We start from the raw sequence: 18,640 nt of genomic DNA on the forward strand, positions 1-18,640 counted from the left end.
CACCCAGAAATATTTATAACCCAAGGAACTTCTGTTTAGTGGTATTTTTTGGTAATAGGATTCTGAGCTACCAATCCTACTTCACGACTGTAATAAATAATACTAATTTTCATTCCTAGAAAACACTAAAAAAAAACTGAAATGGGATTAAATAAAAGGAGAGAGAGGCATTAACATTGGGAAAAAAAATCTAGCTTCTCAAAGAACAAAGAATTTAATATCTGGAAGTCTTTAAGAAAAAACAAATGATCTTTCCTTCTATTAAAAAAATAAACTACTCTCTAAGTCCTACTAGCTCTAGAACACTGTGGCTTGATACTATAATATAAATAAATGTATAACGAATAGTTTAATAATCTGCCTTGGATGGATCCAAGAAAAGTGAAGATTTAGATAAATTTTAAATTGATAATTTCTAAAATCATCAACTTAAATTGGTAAGGAAATAAAAGCAATTCACTTCACAGTTTTAGTAAATGCAAAAGGCCTGATAAATGAGCAATAAAAGCCTTAATGAATTCTGAAAAGGCAGCACAGGAAACTCTGGATGGAAACGTGATTCAGCAGAAAACAGAGACTTATATGAACATATCCACAATCATTATCTTGGAGAGTAGTTAAATATTCTGGCAGAAGATTTTTTACAGGGGTTACAGGACTCCTTTGTAAGAGGTGCCATCCCCCGCGAAACAGGGTAGCTCACATTTCATAGAAAGACAGAGAGGGCATCAAGGGGAGATGAAAACAGACCACTCTTCCTAATCCAACACCTGTTACTGAAATCTGGTATCTGAAGCTGCCTTTCTGAGATGACATTCCCATGTCTGGTATGTACACCATACCTTAAGATGTGCCCCTCCCCCAAACCTACTAATTCTGTAAAGTATTACCAGAAAGTCTATAAATGCTCCTATCAGTCTGACTTTGATCTAGGGAGGATATGTTGTGCATGCTTCAACTTGAAGCAAAATAGATTTTGTGGTTTTCCAAAATCTTAGTCGCTTGTATCAATCGCCTCATACAGATTCAAACTTTAACCATCAACATACAAGCTCTAAAAGATAATTGTATCATCCTAAAATCAAAACTCTTCAATTACTCAAAAAGTGCTAACAATCATATATTATATTAACTAAAGAACCAATTATAACTGGTATGCCTTACCAGCAATAAGATTTGAGAACTCACAAAATATGGACTAAAATTAAAATAAGCATTATTTTATCCTTGAATACAACTGGAAGAACATGTAACAGTAAGCCTGTTAAGTTCTGAATATAAAACAAATATGAAGGAAAATTTTCAAATGAAGGTGGAGATCTTAAACCAATGTTAAACATGGGGTCAGAGGTAGGGAGCTCTAATAAAGGGGAGAGGAAGGGAATTCAAAAGATACTGGACATATGGTCTGCTTTGCTGGGAGATATGGATGTCTATAAGCCTCCTAGTAGATTTAAGAAACCCTGGAACTTGAGATAAACTGTTGAGGATTCTGTATTTCAAGATCCTGCTCTGAGATGCGAAATGCCAAATACCTGGTGCCCCAACCTTTTTAAACCTGACACACTTTCTTTGAAGAAATGTTAGCAATCACAAGCCAAATTAATTCTATTTTTCCTGGGTATAATTTTGCACATCTTAGTATGTGATAAAGAATTTAGAAATCACATGAATAAAAATCACGTGGTATAGATATGAAAGAACTAAAGAACAATTTCTGAAGGCTTTCTGAGAAGCAAACACCTAAAATGATAATAAAGTGCAGACCCAGGGCTATACTGCCACAGAACTATTTCTAAAAAGTATGCATTAAGAAAAAAACCTGCATTGTTAGATCATGATTTTAGATATAAGAAAGACAAGTAGAAAACGTCAAGAGTGTTGGCATTTTACACACACACAAAATTTGGTGAACTTGCTCACTCAAGTATTGGCTAAACTTTGTACTAAGGATTGTGCTGCTTCTATACTTATTTTTATTAACCTCAAACCTAGAGATGGGTAGAAAAGTTTCAGCCTTCCTGTCTAGATTTCAAGGAAAAAGATGTTTCAAGTTTCTATTCCTGCAAATTTTAAAAATATACAGCTACCTGACTAAAACTTTGGGAAAGGGAAGGACAGCATGTCTACAGCTACCAGAAGGAAACTAAAATTTGCCTCCTTCTGATATCAAGCTAAACATGGCAAAATTTTAACTCTATGTAGTTATGCTTTCCCTGACTTCTCTTAGCTTCTTTTCTGAAAACCAGTTTTTTTGGTCCTGCAATACTTTGTGGAGAATATGAAGTTTAAAACAATCTAATACCCTTCCTTTGTATTATAATATTTATGATTTATTCAGTTTAAGGTTGTCCCTTTCACATCCAATAAGAAAAAATTATTTCTTAGAACACATTAGGATTTTGTTTAATAATTAATGAGGTCACTTTATGAAAAATAATTTTAAGAAGCATCATATTTTTAAAGTAACAAAATGACTCACTGGTAAAATGGCCCAACATCCACCCTTAAAATACTGATGACACTACCGTTTTTTCCCCCAGCCTTTCCCACCACATACTTACCTGTGCAACTTCTTTCAACATTTGCTACTCTGGGGATTGGAAAGCTCAGAGCTGGAGGCTGAAGTGAAGAAGGAAAGGTTGGAGGGTGAGCCATGGCACCAGCCCCACACTAGGAGCTCCCCTGAGACACTACAGCAGGGTTGACACCATAGCTCTGAAGTTCAAACTCCAGCAAACGATAAGAAAGGAGTCCAACCAGAACATGATAAACGATGGGATTCTTCTGCTCTTTGAAAAATAAGGAAATCATGCTATAAAGATCTGAATGTCCAGTTTCAACATTATGACTCCCTGTTCACATCTTCATTATTGCCCAACCCCAGATTCACCTCTCAGACTGATTCAAAGTGCTCATCAAAACAGAGGATGGGAGTCCTACAAACTTGTACACAGAAAATGAGGATAGGGCTTACCTGGCCAGCATAAAAACGTCCAAGACAAAACGTTAAAATACTCTGCCTATCTGCCCCTTGGATATTTTCTTGCTGTCCTAAGCGTTCAACATTTAAGGCTCTCAAACACATTTACACTAACATCATCAACCAGCAAAATGACAGCCAGGCTACTTAGATGCATTTAAACTCCTAAAAGTAGACTGCAGCTGCTGCTGCTAAGTCACTTAAAGTTGTGTCCGACTCTGTGTGACCCCACAGACGGCAGCCCACTGGGCTCCCCCATCCCTGGGATTCCCTAGGCAAGAACACTGGAGTGGGTTGCCATTTCCTTCTCCAATGCGTGAAAGTAAAATCGCTCAGTCGTGTCCGACTCTTTGCAACCCCATGGACTGTAGCCTACCAGGCTCCTCTGTCCATGGGATTTTCCAGGCAAGAGTACTGGAGTGGGGTGCCATTGCCTTCTCCGAAAAGTAGATTAGTGACCTTTTTAAAACCCATGGATAACTTTTGGTGTAAGGATATTCCTTGGAGGAATTTCCTGGCAGTCCAGTGTTTAAGGAGTTTCACTTCCACTGCTGGGGCCCCAGTCCTATCTCTAGTTGTAGAACTAAGATTTTACAAGTTGTACAGAGTGGCAAAAAAAAAAAATTCCTGGGAGGAAACTAAGTTCTTAAAAGTGTTCCACTCTGATAAAAGCAAATAAGGACCCCCTTTAACTAATATAACTCTAATCAAACTAGATGATACAAAATTAGACTTTCAGAGAAATAAATCTAAATATAGGACTTAAATGTGACTTTTATGAGAATAAGAATCCTCATTTTATAATATAGAAAGTAAACTATCAATTCAAAGGAAACTAGATTCTGATAATTATGACTAATAAAGCTAATAGAAGAAGATGTTCATTTGAGTTATTTAAAGATAACATCTATTTAGTAACATAAATATTACTGAAGGTGTCAAATACTATAAAACCGTAAACTAGGAGAAGGAAATGGCAACACACTCCAGTATTTTTGCCTAGAGAACCCAATGGACAAAAGAGCCTGGGGGGTTAAAAAAAAAATTGTAAACTAAATTCACTTAAGTTAAAGAGTCCCAAATTATTTCATACGAAGCAATTAAAAATGACAAGTATCCCTTTAGCAAGGGAACACAGGACCTTTAAAATACTTCTAAACAGCCTGCCATATTAATTCAGTAAACATTATTCAGTAAACATCTACTATGTGCTAAATATTTACATTTATACCCTTATATACTTTATCCATTAGATGCTCAGAACAGAGAACATCATAAATCAAAGTGAGTAAAGAAAACACATTTATAGTCCTCCTGTACTACTCTGGCCTCCAGGCCTTAGTGAACTTACCCTTCATTACCTCTAACCTCCCACCATTCCTGCCACACTGCCCTGCTCCCCTTGATATTTCTCAGACTCAAAGGGCACACTCCTGACTTCAGGCTTCTGTATTTGCATACTCCAGGAAAGCTTTCTTCTCAGGTAGCTACATGGCTTCGGCTCTCTTTACTTCGGATACTGAGCCATCCTGGTGAGGACTTCACTGTCTATTCTATTTTAGATTATACTATCCTTTGCCCTAATCCCTTGGCACCCTTTACCCCTTTTCCTATATGTGTCAACATATAACACACAATGCATTTTATCTGTTTTGTTTAATGTCTTCCTATGCTCTAAAACATCCGCTCCTTGAGAATTTATTTTTGTTTCTTTGCTCACTTTTGTCTCTGCAGAATCTGGAACGGTGCCTGGCTCTGAATAGGCCCATACATGCACGTGTCCTCCTCTTACTCCACACATGCTGTTACCTGTGTTATCTGACAGGAACCCATCAATGCAGTGCTTACAGCACATGTGAAAATTTTATGAGGACAACAATTATTTTTAAAAGTAATGTAATTATGTAAAAAATTAATTTTTGTCTTTCTGAAACATATGAATAAAACTGTTTTATGCCTTTTTCCACTGAAATTGACAACCACTTCCAAAATACCTACTAGACACCTTCAGTGGTTAGAATGCCATACCATGAGAAGTAAATAAAAACTTCAGGATTTAAAATTATTTTTCTATTTCTTAAACTTTTTCTCAAGTTAGATTGTCTTCTTAAAAAAAGTTGCTTCATGAGTATTTCAGATTTATCAGTTTAATATGATGAGACAATACATGTCTCTTTTCTAGCAAAAAAAAAAAAAAAATCCCCCTAGAAGAATTATACTACTCAGAGCCACTGGGTTGCACTGTAGTCCATGGGAATATATACTCCTTAAAGTTAGCTGAACCATTTACTGCTAGAATAGTCTAACACAGTGGGCCTGGTACAAATATGCACTAACATATATGCACTAACATGTACTGAGTGTTTACTAAATGGTAAGCACTGCTCAAAGCACTTTATACATATTACCTCACTTAATCATAACAAAACCTCTATAAGATGTACTTTTACCTCAAATTGAGGCACAGAAGGGTAGGGTCTACATACTCTCATCAGACTGAAAATATTTCTCTATCACAGTTATTATGAATACCCAGTTCTTGCAACCCAAATGAGATACAAAAGGCTTATTTTCCAGAAAAACCCAAGTGGACAGACTTCAAATTTTAGAAGCTGGCCAAAGCATAGGTAAGGGTGAGGCACTGGCTTGAAAATTGAGAGATGAAGTAAAGACCCACATTCTCAACTGTGGGATCCTCAGCTTTCTTTCCCTAACTTGCTTACAGAACACCGTCAGATGTAAGAATCACCCTGTCCACTGCACTTTGATACTACCTGTGGAAAAACTGAATTGCTGCAGAGAAATAAACATCACACACTAACAAAGTGAGGTCCTTCCAATGACAAGGCTAACTCAACTACATGTTAACACACTGTCCACAAACACCGTAATCACTTTACTTTTTTAGAAATAATTTTAGAGTCACAAAAGAGCTGTAAAAATAGGACAGAGTTCCTATATGCCCCATTTTCTTCAAGTGGTAACATCTTGTTAGGACAAGTATCAAAACTAAGAAATTAGCTATTAACTAACAACTTCACACAGATTTCACCAGTTTCCCACTAACTTCCTTTTTCTATACCAGGGTAGACGTTATATTTAGTTTTACGCTTCCTTGGTCTTCTGCAACCGCGGACTTTACGTCAGTCTTTCACAACACCGATGTCTTCAGTCATACCAGTGCAGCTAACACTACAGGATGCCCTGCAACTTGGGTAGGACTGATGTTTTGTCATGACTAGACTGACGTCATACATTTTCAAAGACACATTACCACAAATGTGACATGTCCTCAAGTGCACCATATATGATGGATGTATTCCAATATATGCATGCATGTGATGATAAAATGTCTTATTACAAGTGATACTAACCTTGATCTTGGTTAAAATGGTGTATCTGCCAGTTTTCTCCATTGTAACTCATTATTTTCCTTTTGAAAACAGTAAATATTCTGAAAAAAGTACTTTCAGATCATGCAAATGTCTGTCCTTAAAGTTTTGGCTCACTACTTTGAGCATTCATCCATGGATACTGCCTATAGCACCTATTACTGTGATGGTTTAATGATGATTTTCTATTTTCTTCATTTCTTTTACATTGTATTTGTTCATCAAAATGTTTCTGTAAGTAGACAAACCATCTTTTAAAGATCTCATTCTCAAACATGAACACAAGTGTCAAAGATGTAACCTAACTGACCCAAAGTGATATAGACAGAAAGTGAAAAATAATGTCTTAAAACCAAGAGTCTTTTATTTTTTTTTTTACCAAGAGTCTTTTAATCTATAACAATACATTCTTTCAGTTTCATTATACTACTCTTATCCCAGTAGAAAAGAGCACTTTTAAAATTTCATATGCCCCAAGCAGTCTCTATCAGTACTTACAGCCCTAAATAAGAAAGATCTTTTCTTTTTCCTAAGAAAAAAAAAAAAAATCTTCCTATTTTCATTACTATACATCATTATACACATTTACTATAATACCTTTAATCTACTGAGGCAGATTAAACAATGAAGAGATAATATAATATTCTATGTGACAGAATAAGGAATACTAATTAGTAAAATTATGACCTCAGTTGAGAAGATAAATGGTCATTATATTTACAAGTCTACTGGGCTTCCCTGGTGGCTCAGTGGTGAAGAATCAGCCTGCCAATGCAGGAAATGCAAGAGACTTGAGTTTGATCCCTGGGTCAGGAAGATATCCTGGAGTAGCACATGGCAACCACTCCAGTATTCTTGCCTGGAAAATTCCATGGACAAAAGAGCCTGATGGGCTATGGGCTATGGTCCATGGGATTGCGAACAGTCAGACAAGACTGTGAGACTAAGCACAACAACCATATTTACAAGTGTACTAGATTCCAGGGAATCTTAAGGGAGGGAACTGACGGGGAAATCATCCAATTTTTAGATTTAGGTAAAACAGAATCACAGCTCTGATGACTCCATATATGAATTGGAAGTTATTTACTGACTTGTACTGTTTGATGTTTCTTCACAAATGATGCTAAGTGCTGAGAACAAGTCTGATATTTCTTTGGATTGCATTTCACATAGTGTCTTACACAATAAAAAAGTATTCAAGTCTTGACGGAACACTAACTTAAAAGCTTATTTTCTCAGTCTCAAGAATAATTTTTCATCCATCTTAACCAAAATAAAAATTTTTTAAAAGATGAAACCTTTTAATATTTAATAGAACTTCTACTTCCAACCAAGATGGAGGAGTAGGGCTCCCCTTGCTCCCAAGTCACCTGAAACAACTTTTAAAATGGATTTTAAAAAATGGGTAAAATATATTTACCAATAGTTTTCAGACATAGGACGTAAAGTGGTATAAAACAAGAACCCCTAAGAGAAGAGAAAGAACTGATATGAGCCCTACAACCGTCCCTGCTTACTGAATGGGGGAGTTTCCAAATTATAATACCAAGTTTCAATACAAGGAGAGGGAGTCCTGGTGAAGGCCAGAAATTTCTGTTAATTGAGGAAGTGTAGCTGAGAAGGCAGCTAGAGCACCAAGTAGGAGAAAGCTGCAAAGAGAAAGCATTAGAGAAATCTGGAAAGGGTTCCTCTTTGGTCATCTGTGCATATGCATGCATGCAGAGGATGGGAACAGAGACAGCACAAATAATCTCTAGGCTCACACAACTGTTCCCTAAGCCAAAATAGAAAAACATAATTCACAGGGCATCAGATAGAGTACTCAGAATACAGTCTCAGTACGTGGGAACAATTAGCCTAGACTAAAAGCTACTGTGGTCCTTTGTAACAAAACTTACCATTAAAAAGGGGGAGGGGAGAGAGGAAGAATGTCTCAAAGGCTCAAAAAGCTTCTAAGTAACTAAGAAAGCTCAAGAACACTAACAAATAAAAAAAATAAAAACAGATTAAAAATTCTAAGAACTGGCATCCAAGCAGAAGTTTCCTGGCTGTGCAAAAACATAATAAAATACATAATGGGGAACCAACAAGAGAACAGACCCAGAAATGGTACAGGTGACAGAATTAACAATGACATTATAGAGCTGTTATGTCTTGTATGTAAAGGGAAGAATAACTGGCATGATGAAGAAAAGACTGGTGAACTTTTAAAAACACAGATATAAAAAACCACCCTAAATACATGGAGAAAAAAAATATTTTAAAAACTGAACAGAGCAAGAGTAAGCGATGGGACTTCAAGTGATTTAATGTATGTATAATTGGAGTCCCCAAGGTTGAATAGGTACAGAGTAAATATTTACAAAAATAGAATAAAATATCAACTGATTCACTTTGCTATACACCTGAAACTAACACAACACTTAAAGTCAATTATACTCCAATAAAAATTCTTAATAAAAATCCCAGATTTGATTCAAACACTTATAAATTCACAAACTGAAAAGGTTCAATGAATCTCAAGCATAAGACATGAAAACTATACCAAGATACATCATAGTTAAATGTGTAAAACCAAGGCAGAGGAACCAGAGATCAAATCCAGTGCCAACATCCACTGGATCATCAAAAAAGCAAGAGAGTTCCAGAAAAACATCTATTTCTGCTCTATTGACTATGCCAAAGCCTTTGACTGTGTGGATCACAAGAAATTGTGGAAAATTCTGAAAGAGATGGGAATACCAGACCACCTGACCTGCCTTTTGAGAAACCTATATGCAAGTCAGGAAGCAACAGTTAGAACTGGACATGGAACAACAGACTGGTTCCAAATAGAAAAAGGAGTACATCAACGCTGTATATTGTCACCCTGCTTATTTAACTTCTAGGCAGAGTACATCATGAGAAACGCTGGGCTGGAAGAAGCACAAGCTGGAATCAAGACTGCCAGGAGAAATATCAATAACCTCAGATATGCAGATGACACCACCCTTATGGCAGAAAGTGAAGAGGAACTAAAAAGCCTCTTGATGAAAGTGAAAGAGGAGAATGAAAAAGTTGGCTTAAACCTCAACATTCAGAAAAAGAAGATCATGGCATCTCGTCCCATCACGGGGGAAACAGTGGAAACAGTGTCAAACTTTACTTTTCTGGGCTCCAAAATCACTGCAGATGGTGATTGCAGCCATGAAATTAAAAGACGCTTACTCCTTGGAAGGAAAGTTATTACCAACCTAGATAGCATATTCAAAAGCAGAGACATTACTTTGCCAACAAAGGTCCATCCAGTCAAGGCTATGGTTTTTCCAGTGGTCATGTATGGATGTGAGAGTTGGACTGTGAAGAAAACTGAGTGCTGAAGAATTGATGCTTTTGAACTATGGTGTTGGAGAAGACTCTTGAGAGTCCCTTGGACTCCAAGGAGATCCAACCAGTCCATCCTAAAGGAGATCAGTCCTGGGTGTTCACTGGAAGGTCTGATGCTGAAGCTGAAACTTTGGCCACCTTATGCGAAGAGCTGACTCATTGAAAAGACCCTGATGCTGGGAGGGATTGGGGGCAGGAGGAGAAGGGGACGACAGAGGATGAGATGGCTGGATGGCATCACTGACTTGATGGACATTAGTCTGGGTAAACTCCGGGAGTTGGTGATGGACAGGGAGGCCTGGCGTGCTGCGATTCATGGGGTTGCAAAGAGTTGGACACAACTGAGAGACTGATGAGTGACTGAACTGAACTGAACTGAATGACCAAAAAAATGTTAATAGTAGCCAGAGAAAAAGTTACAGTATGCAAAGAGGGCCAAAGATAAAACAACAGCAGGTTTTTTGCAGAAATGGTCTAAATTAGAAAACAGTGGAGCAAAATCTTCAAAGCATTAAAACAAAAATCTGTCAGCTCTGAATTCCACATCCAGCATAAACTTTATCAAAAATAAAGGTGAAATAAAAACTTTTTCAATAAACGAAACCTAAAAGAATTCATCACCATCAGAAATGTATTACCAAGTTTATCCATCGGGATAGACTGACTTTTTTAGGTCAAAGTCTATCCCAATGGAGCTTTTTCTATAGATTCACATTGCTGGAAAACCCTCATGGTATAAATATGTGGTTTGTTTTACTGTTTGTAGGAAAGAATTATAAGACGAGATGCTACTAAAGTATGAAAGATCTAGTAGTCAAATTTTTTTATCTTAAGATACTAGAATATCCCAAAGGTCTACCCTATGATAGGATGTGATTAGGGTGAATATGACTTGAATTTATACTTAGAGAGCATGTGAAATTAAGAACCAGGTAGATCCATCGACTCTGACCCTAAAAGTTACCCTAAAGTAAACTGCTTAATAGTCGCCTGCACAGCAAGGAGATCAAATCAGTCAATCCTAAAGGAAATCAACCCTGAATATTCGCTGGAAGGACTGATGCTGAAACTCCAATACTTTGGCCACCTGATGCAAAGAGCTGGCTCACTGGAAAAGACCCTGATTCTGAGAAAGACTGAGGGCAGGAGGAGATGGGGGCAATAGAGGATGAGATGGTTGGATGGTCATCACTGACTCAATGGACATGAGTGAGCAAACTGCAGGAGATAGTGAAGGACAGGGAAGCCTGGCATGTTCATGGGGTCACAAACAGGACACAAGAAGGACACAACTTAGCTACTGAACAGTAACAAACGGAAGACACTGAATCCTCAAGATTACAGGTAGGGAATTTTTGAAGTCATCAGTATGTTAATATTCAAGTAGAGACCAAAGCAGCTCAACTGAAAGAACTGTGAACTGACATGACAACCGTGGGTTAGGTGAGCGTTCTTTTAAAATGCAAACTTTCAAGGAACTAAGGTAAGGTGAAAGGCAGGAGAAGGAATCACAACGTGCAAAATTCTTAAAAGCAAAAGTTTAATGACTTTAATTTTGCCTGTGTTACACATAACTTAAAAAGCTTTAAAAAAAATTTTAAGTCCTTCAATTAGAAGGAAAATGATAATACTATAAGGAAGTGAAGGAAGGAAAAAGAAAAGAAAAGGAGTGAAGGAAGGAGGCAAGCAAGGGAAGGACCTGGAAGGAAAAGCAGAGGAAAGTTTAAAAAAAAAAAAGGAAGAGAAGCAATAGAAAGAGAAAGAATACGATGAAAATGGATCACCAAACATTTTCAATTACTGGTAATAATAAAAAGCAGAAGTAACGATAACCCCTCCCCACCAAATTACAGTAAACAATGAGAATATGTCACAGAAATTGAAACAATTGTTTCTCTTAAGAAGTAAATTCCCACTGAGACCTAGAGAATGGTAAATAAATAGGCTTCTGGCAGTCTAGCAGACTATTAAAAAAAATGCTTCACTCAAAATCAACTAAAAATGCTCCACAAAATACTCAGCTAACAACAAAACATTTATTAAGCAGATACCAAGCATTATTCTCAGGTAGGGATACAGTGTGAAGAAAATATTAGTGAAATCTAAAGCAGAGATTACATTCTGATTTTTAAATGAACTTTGAATGTGGAAGATGGGGAAGAGGGAAATTCAGCACCCCCTCAAAAAATGCTTACATTTCCAAACAGGATTTGCTCAAGGTAGAAAAGCTATTAAAAGACTTCTCATAAAGCAGGTAACTTAAAACCCCTTAGTGAAGAATGCATCAAAAATTCTTGATGGCCCTAACTAAATTTGATGCTGGCAGAAGCAGGTAAAGCAATCTCTTCTGAGAGTTTATAGCCAAAGCAGCCCAAATTCACATTACCTGTATGGACTACAACTTCAAACCAACATTTTATTTTGAATTGGGCCTGGATTTGGTAGTGCCTTAGGCACTGGCAGAAGCATAGGCAAATCCCCTTGGGAAAAATGTCTTTTCATCCATTCCTCAAAGAAATCCCACAGATTTTTAAGAAACATAAAATGGCAACTTACACACAAATACAAAGAATCAAGGTACCATAAGTGAGAACCAGCAGAAACAAGAAACATTAGAATGATCTGTGTCAACTTTCAACTGCTGGAGTCAAAATCTAAACAAAAAAATAAATAATGGTAAAAATGTGAATAATGATGATAAATATGCAGGTACAAAAGATACGGACAAGATTAACAGAGTTGGTCTCATGGAAACAGCAATATACCTGCCACCTGGTCAATATGCATTTTGTTCAAGTATATAAATAATTGATATCATACTGACCACATTCTCTAGCTATAGTGGAATACATGAGAAATCAGCAATAGGAAGATAATAAGAAAAACCTCATAAGGTTAGAAAATTAAAAACACTTAAGATTAAAGAACAGTAAAACAAGCCCTAAAAGAATAAAAAGAAATAACTTAGTAAAGAGCATAAACTGATGAATATAAAACAAAAAATAAATTTAAAAAATAGGTAAATGAAGCTAGAAGTTGATTACAAAGTTACAAATCCCTAGCAAGGGTGACAAATTAAGAGGGAAAGGCACACAATAAAAAACCTTAACGATAAAAAAGGTGCTAAAGAGAAAAAATATATATAAGAAGGCAGCATTATGAGTAATTTCTTAATCCTAATAAAGCATATCTATAAAAAAAAAAATCCTGCACCAAATATCTTATTTACTGACAACTTAAAGCTTGTAGGACAAGTAACAAAAGAGTTCTACTATTAACACTTCTATTCAATATTGTATCTAAAATACAAGTGAGTTCTGAAAAGATATCCAAGTCATAAAAATATAAAGTATCAAAAGAGTAGCCTACAGATAATATATTTATTTACACAAAAGCCCCCCAAAGAACCCACAGATAAGTTACAAGAATAAAATTTCAGTAACATTAACTAATGGATACAATAATCAAGTTTAAAAGTCAAATGTATGTCAATATAACAGTGACATCTATAAAACATAGATGTCATATATTTTAAAAATATAATTTACCAAAAAAACAACAAAAAGTACTTATGTATAACCCTGACTAAAGATTTATAAGTCCACTGCTTAAAAAACTTTTTTGAAAGAAATAAAAATTTACTGAGAGAAAATATAGAAGACCTCAGTGTATGAATTCAGAGAGAGGAAGAATATCATAAATATGTCAAATTTTCCCCAAATAAAAATGAAGGTAATAAAATTCCACTTGTAAACACAATACTTTTCTTTTCAATTCTAAATCTGTCATTGAACAAAGGCCAAGAAGTTAAGACAATAATAAAAACCAAAGTAGAGAGACAGACATGAACATCTGATGCAAAGCTATAGTAAAAGAAAATGGGATACTGGTGCAGGCAGAGACAAACATATCAAAGGAACCAAATATAGACATAAGAAACAGATCCATGAATAAATTCAAACTGATTTATAGCAAAGTACTGCTGACTGACTTCCTTGGTGGCTCAGACGGTAAAGCGTCTGTCTACAATGCGGGAGATCTGGGTTCGATCCCTGGGTCAGGAAGATTCTCTGGAGAAGAAAATGGCAACCCACTCCAGTAGTCTTGCCTAGAAATCCCATGGACAGAGGAGCCTGGTGTCCATGGGGTCACAAAGAGTCAGACACGACTGAGCGACTTCACTTTCACTGCTGATTAGGAGGAAGGCAGAACAAGATCAATACATGATGTTAATATAACTGATTATCTTTATGCTAACAAAAGGAATTTGGTCTCCTCACACCATATTAAAAGAAAATTCAATCTCAGAAGAATATGGAAGACAAAACTAAAATTCTTTAAAAAGACATGACAGTATCTTCATTTACTTAATTTCAATAAGGAAATATTTCTCCAACACAATCTCAATAAATTTGAAAATTTTTTAATGTGACATTATTAAATGTCAGATCAATATAAACACTGCTGATGGGACTCAAAGTTGGTATAAGCACATCTAAACATATTCCTAGAAGATCTGTTGTGAATCTAATTTTCATAAAATTCAAGACTATGACATAGTTCCGAAAACTTCTCTAACTTCATAAAGCTCCTTCTATTTTTATGCAGTCTCTAAAAGTACAATGGCGTGTCTTGTAAGGTTTTCTTTTATCTCCCTCTCCCACTCTGTTCCCCTTTCCTACTTTTATCTCCTCTTTTTCTTTCCTCTGTCTCTGTTACCCCTATGCTCCTCAATTTTGGTTCCACTCCCAGAAGCTTCTCAATGGGTCCTAAAAGCGAGCATTAGCGGGTAAGTCTTGAGAGCTCAGAGCTGGGGGACTCAAGTCACTGCAGGCCTCAGCACAGGTCCTTTACACTGATCCAATCAAGCAGGCAGAAACTCCCCAATTTCAAAAGGCCTAATTACACTTACACTTTCAAACAGGTTGCTCACCACTTTGAGGTGCTTCTATGCTCAGGTCCAGACACCCCAATGTTTCTCTCTACTTTCTTTTATGCATAAAAACTGATGAATTTAAGTCTTTTGTTAATCTTTCATCTGCTTGTATTTTGAGGTTCATGGCGATACTCCATTTCTAGCTTTTGTTACAAATGTTTTCATGGGTTTTGATTTTCTATCTAGTTGTTCTATTTTCATGTGGGAATTCAGAGAGATAAAAAGCAAAAAACTAAGTTTCACCCTCAGTGCAATCATTCCAGACCTAAGTAAGGTCTGAGACTATATATTTTTTTTAATTTTAATTGGAGGCTAATTACTTTACAATATTGTGGTGGTTTTTGCCATACATTCACATGAATCAGCCATGGGTGTACATGTGTTGCCCATCCTGACTCTTCCTCCCCATTCCATCCCTCAGGGTCATCCCAGTGCACCAGCCCTGAGCACCCTGTCTCATGCATCCAACCTGGACTGGCGATCTGTTTCACATATAATATACATGTTTCGATGCTATTCTCTCAGATCATTCCACCCTCACGTTCTCCCACAGAGTCCAACAGTCTATTCTTCATATCTGTGTCTCTTTTGCTGTCTCACATATAGGGTCGTCGTTACCATCTTTCTAAATTCCATATATATGTATTAATATATTATATTGGTGTTTTTCTTTCTGATTTACTTCACTCTGTATAATAGGCTCCAGTTTCATCCATCTCTTAGAACTGATTCAAATGCACTCTTTTTAATAGCCGAGTAAGATTCCATTGTGTAAATGTACCACAGCTTTCTTATCCATTCATCTGCTGATGGACATCTAGGTTGCTTCTATGTCCTGGCTATTATAAACAGTGCTGTGATGAACACTGGGGTACATGTGTCTCTTTCAATTCTGGTTTCTTGGGTGTGTATGCCCAGTAGTGGGATTGCTGGGTCATAAGGCAGTTCTATTTCCAGTTTTTTAAGGAATCTCCACACTGTCTTCCATAGTGGCTGTACTAGTTTGCATTCCCACCAACAGTGTAAGAGGGTTCCCTTTTCTCCACACCCACTCCAGCATTGACTGCTTATAGACTTTTGGATCACAGCCATTCTGACTGGCGTGAAATGGTACCTCATTGTGGTATTGATTTGCATTTCTCTGATAATGAGTGATGTTGAGCATCTTTTCATATGTTTGTTAGCCATCTGTATGTCTTCTTTGGAGAAATGTCTGTTTAGTTCTTTGGCCCATTTTTGATTGGGTCATTTATTTTTCTGGAATTGAGCTGCAGGAGTTGCTTGTATATTTTTGAGATTAATTCTTTGTCAGTTGCTTCATTTGCTATTATTGTCTCCTATTCCGAAGGCTATCTTTCACCTTGCTTATAGTTTCCTTCATTGTGCAAAAGTTTTTAAGTTTAATTAGGTCCCATTTGTTTATTTTTGCTTTTATTTCCATTACTCTGAGAGGTGGATCATAGAGACTCCTGCTATGATTTATGTCAGAGAGTGGTTTGCCTACGTTTTCTTCTAGGAGTTCTATAGTTTCTGATCTTACATTTAGATCTTTAATCCATTTTGAGTTTATTTTTGTGTATGGTGTTAGAAAGTGTTCGTTTCGTTCTTTTACAAATGGTTGACAAGTTTTCCCAGCACCACTTGTTAAAGAGATTGTCTTTAATCCATTGTATATTCTTGCCTCCTTTGTCAAAGATAAGGTGTCCATAGGTGTGTGGATTTATCTCTGGGCTTTCTATTGTATTCCATTGATCTATGTTTCTGTCTTTGTGCCAGTACCATACTGTCTTGATGACTGCAGCTTTGTAGTATAGTCTGAAGTCAGGCAGGTTGATTCTTCCAGTTCCATTCTTCTTTCTCAAGATTGCTTTGGCTATCTGAGTTTTTTTCTAACTCCATACAAACTGTGGAATTATTTGTTCTAATTCTCTGAAAAATACCGTCAGCAGCTTAATAGGGATTGCATTGAATCTATAGATTGCTTTGGGTAGTATACTCACTTTCACTCTATTGATTCTTCCACTCCATGAACATGGTATATTTCTCCATCTATTTGTGTCATCTTTGATTTCTTTCATCAGTGTTTTATAGTTTTCTATATATAGGTCTTTTGTTTCTTTAGGTAGATTTACTCCTAAGTATTTTATTCTTTTCGTTGCAGTGGTGAATGGAATTGTTTCCTTAATTTCTCTGTTTTCTCATTGTTAGTGTATAGGAATGCAAAAGATTTGTGTGTTAATTTTATATCCTGCAACTTTAATATATTCATTGATTAGCTCCAGTAATTTTCTGGTGGAGTCTTTAGGGTTTTCTATGTACAGGATTATGTCATTTGCAAACAGTCAGAGTTTTAATTCTTCTTTTCCAATTTGGATTCCTTGTATTCTTTTGCTCTGACTGCTGTGGCCAAAATTTCCAAAACCATGTCGAATAGCAGCAGTGAGAGTGGGCATCCTTGTCTTGCTCCTGACTTTAGGGGAGATGTTTTCAGTTTTTCAACACTGAGGATAATGTTTGCTGTGTGTTTATCATATATGGCTTTTATTATGTTGAGGTATGTTTCTTCTATGCCTGCTTTCTGGAGGGTTTTTATCATAAATGGATGTTGAATTTTGTCAAAGGCTTTCTCTGCATCTATTGAGATAATCATGTGGTTTTTATCTTTTAATTTGTTAATGTGGTGTATCACACTGATTGATTTGCGGATATTGAAGAATCCTTGCATCTCTGGGATAAAGCCCACTTGGTCATGATGTATGATCTTTTTAATATGTTGTTGGATTCTGATTGCTAGAATTTTGTTAAGGATTTTTGCATCTATGTTCATCAGTGATATTGGCCTGTAGTTTTTTTGTGGCATCTTTGTCTGGTTTTGGTATTAGGGTGATGGTGGCTTCATAGAATGAGTTTGGAAGTTTACCTTCCTCTGCAGTTTTCTGAAAGAGTTTGAGTAGGATAGGTGTTAGCTCTTCTCTAAATTTTTGGTAGAATTCAGCTGTGAAGCTGTCTGGTCCTGGGCTTTTGTTTATTGGAAGAGGTCTGATTATGGTTGTGATTTCTGTGCTTGTGATGGGTCTATTAAGATTTTCTATTTCTTCATGGTTCAGTTTTGGAAAGTTACACTTTTCTAAGAATTTGTCCATTTCTTCCAAATTGTCCATTTTATTGGCATACAACTGCTGACAGCAGTCTCTTACGATCCTTTTTATTTCTGTGTTGTCTGTTGTGATCTCTCCATTTTCATTTCTAATTTTATTGATTTGATTTTTCTCCCTTTGTTTCTTGATGAGTCTGGCTAATGGTTTGTCTATTTTATTTATCTTCCCGAAGAACCAGCTTTTAGCTTTGTTGATTTTTGCTATGGTTTCTTTTGCATTTATTTCTGCCCCAATTTTTGTGATTTCTTTCTGTCCACTTACCCTGGGTTCTTCATTTCTTCCTTTTCTAGGTGCTTTAGATGTAGAGTTAGGTTATTTATTTGATTTCTCTCCTGTTTCTTGAGACAGGCTTGTATTGCTATGAACCTTCCCCTTAGCACTGCTTTTTCTGAATCCCATAGGTTTTGGGTTGTTGTGTTTTCATTTTCATTTGTTTCCATGCATATTTTGATTTCCTTTTTGATTTCTTCTGTGGCTTGTTGGTTATTCAGAAGTGTGTTGTTTAGCTTCCATATGTTTGTATTTTTAATATTTTTTTTTCCTGTAGTTGATATCTAATCTTACCACACTGCGATCAGAAAAGATGCTTGAGATGATTTCATTTTTTTTTTTTTTAATTTACCAAGGTTTGATTTATGGCCCAGAATGTGATCTATCCTGGTTGAAGGTGCTGTGTGCACTTGAGAAAAAGATGAAATTCACTGTTTTAGGGTGAAATGTCCCAAAGATATCAATTAGGTCTAACTGGTCCATTGTATCATTTAAAGTTTGTGTTTCCTTGCTAATTTTCTGTTTAGTTGAT

The 18,640-nt window shown here is 36.3% G+C and overlaps 1 protein-coding gene across 24 annotated transcripts in view; it reads right to left on the bottom strand.

Moving 5' to 3' along the window:
• The window catches only part of CNOT2 (CCR4-NOT transcription complex subunit 2), a 126,369-nt gene that overhangs the window by 54,276 nt on the left and 53,453 nt on the right, over positions 1-18,640 (bottom strand). For 5 of the 24 annotated variants that reach the window (XM_070292360.1, XM_069584649.1, XM_069584652.1 and 2 more), the window contains exon 3: positions 2,565-2,622. The exons of the other annotated variants lie outside the window; for them this stretch is intronic. In XM_070292360.1, the coding sequence (XP_070148461.1) occupies positions 2,565-2,585 (21 nt within the window). In that variant the 5' untranslated portion in view covers positions 2,586-2,622. The remainder of the gene's footprint in view (positions 1-2,564; positions 2,623-18,640) is intronic. 24 annotated transcript variants of the gene reach the window in all.

This window comes from Ovis canadensis, chromosome 3, assembly GCF_042477335.2.
Source record: "Ovis canadensis isolate MfBH-ARS-UI-01 breed Bighorn chromosome 3, ARS-UI_OviCan_v2, whole genome shotgun sequence".
NCBI classification, from domain to species: domain Eukaryota; kingdom Metazoa; phylum Chordata; class Mammalia; order Artiodactyla; family Bovidae; genus Ovis; species Ovis canadensis.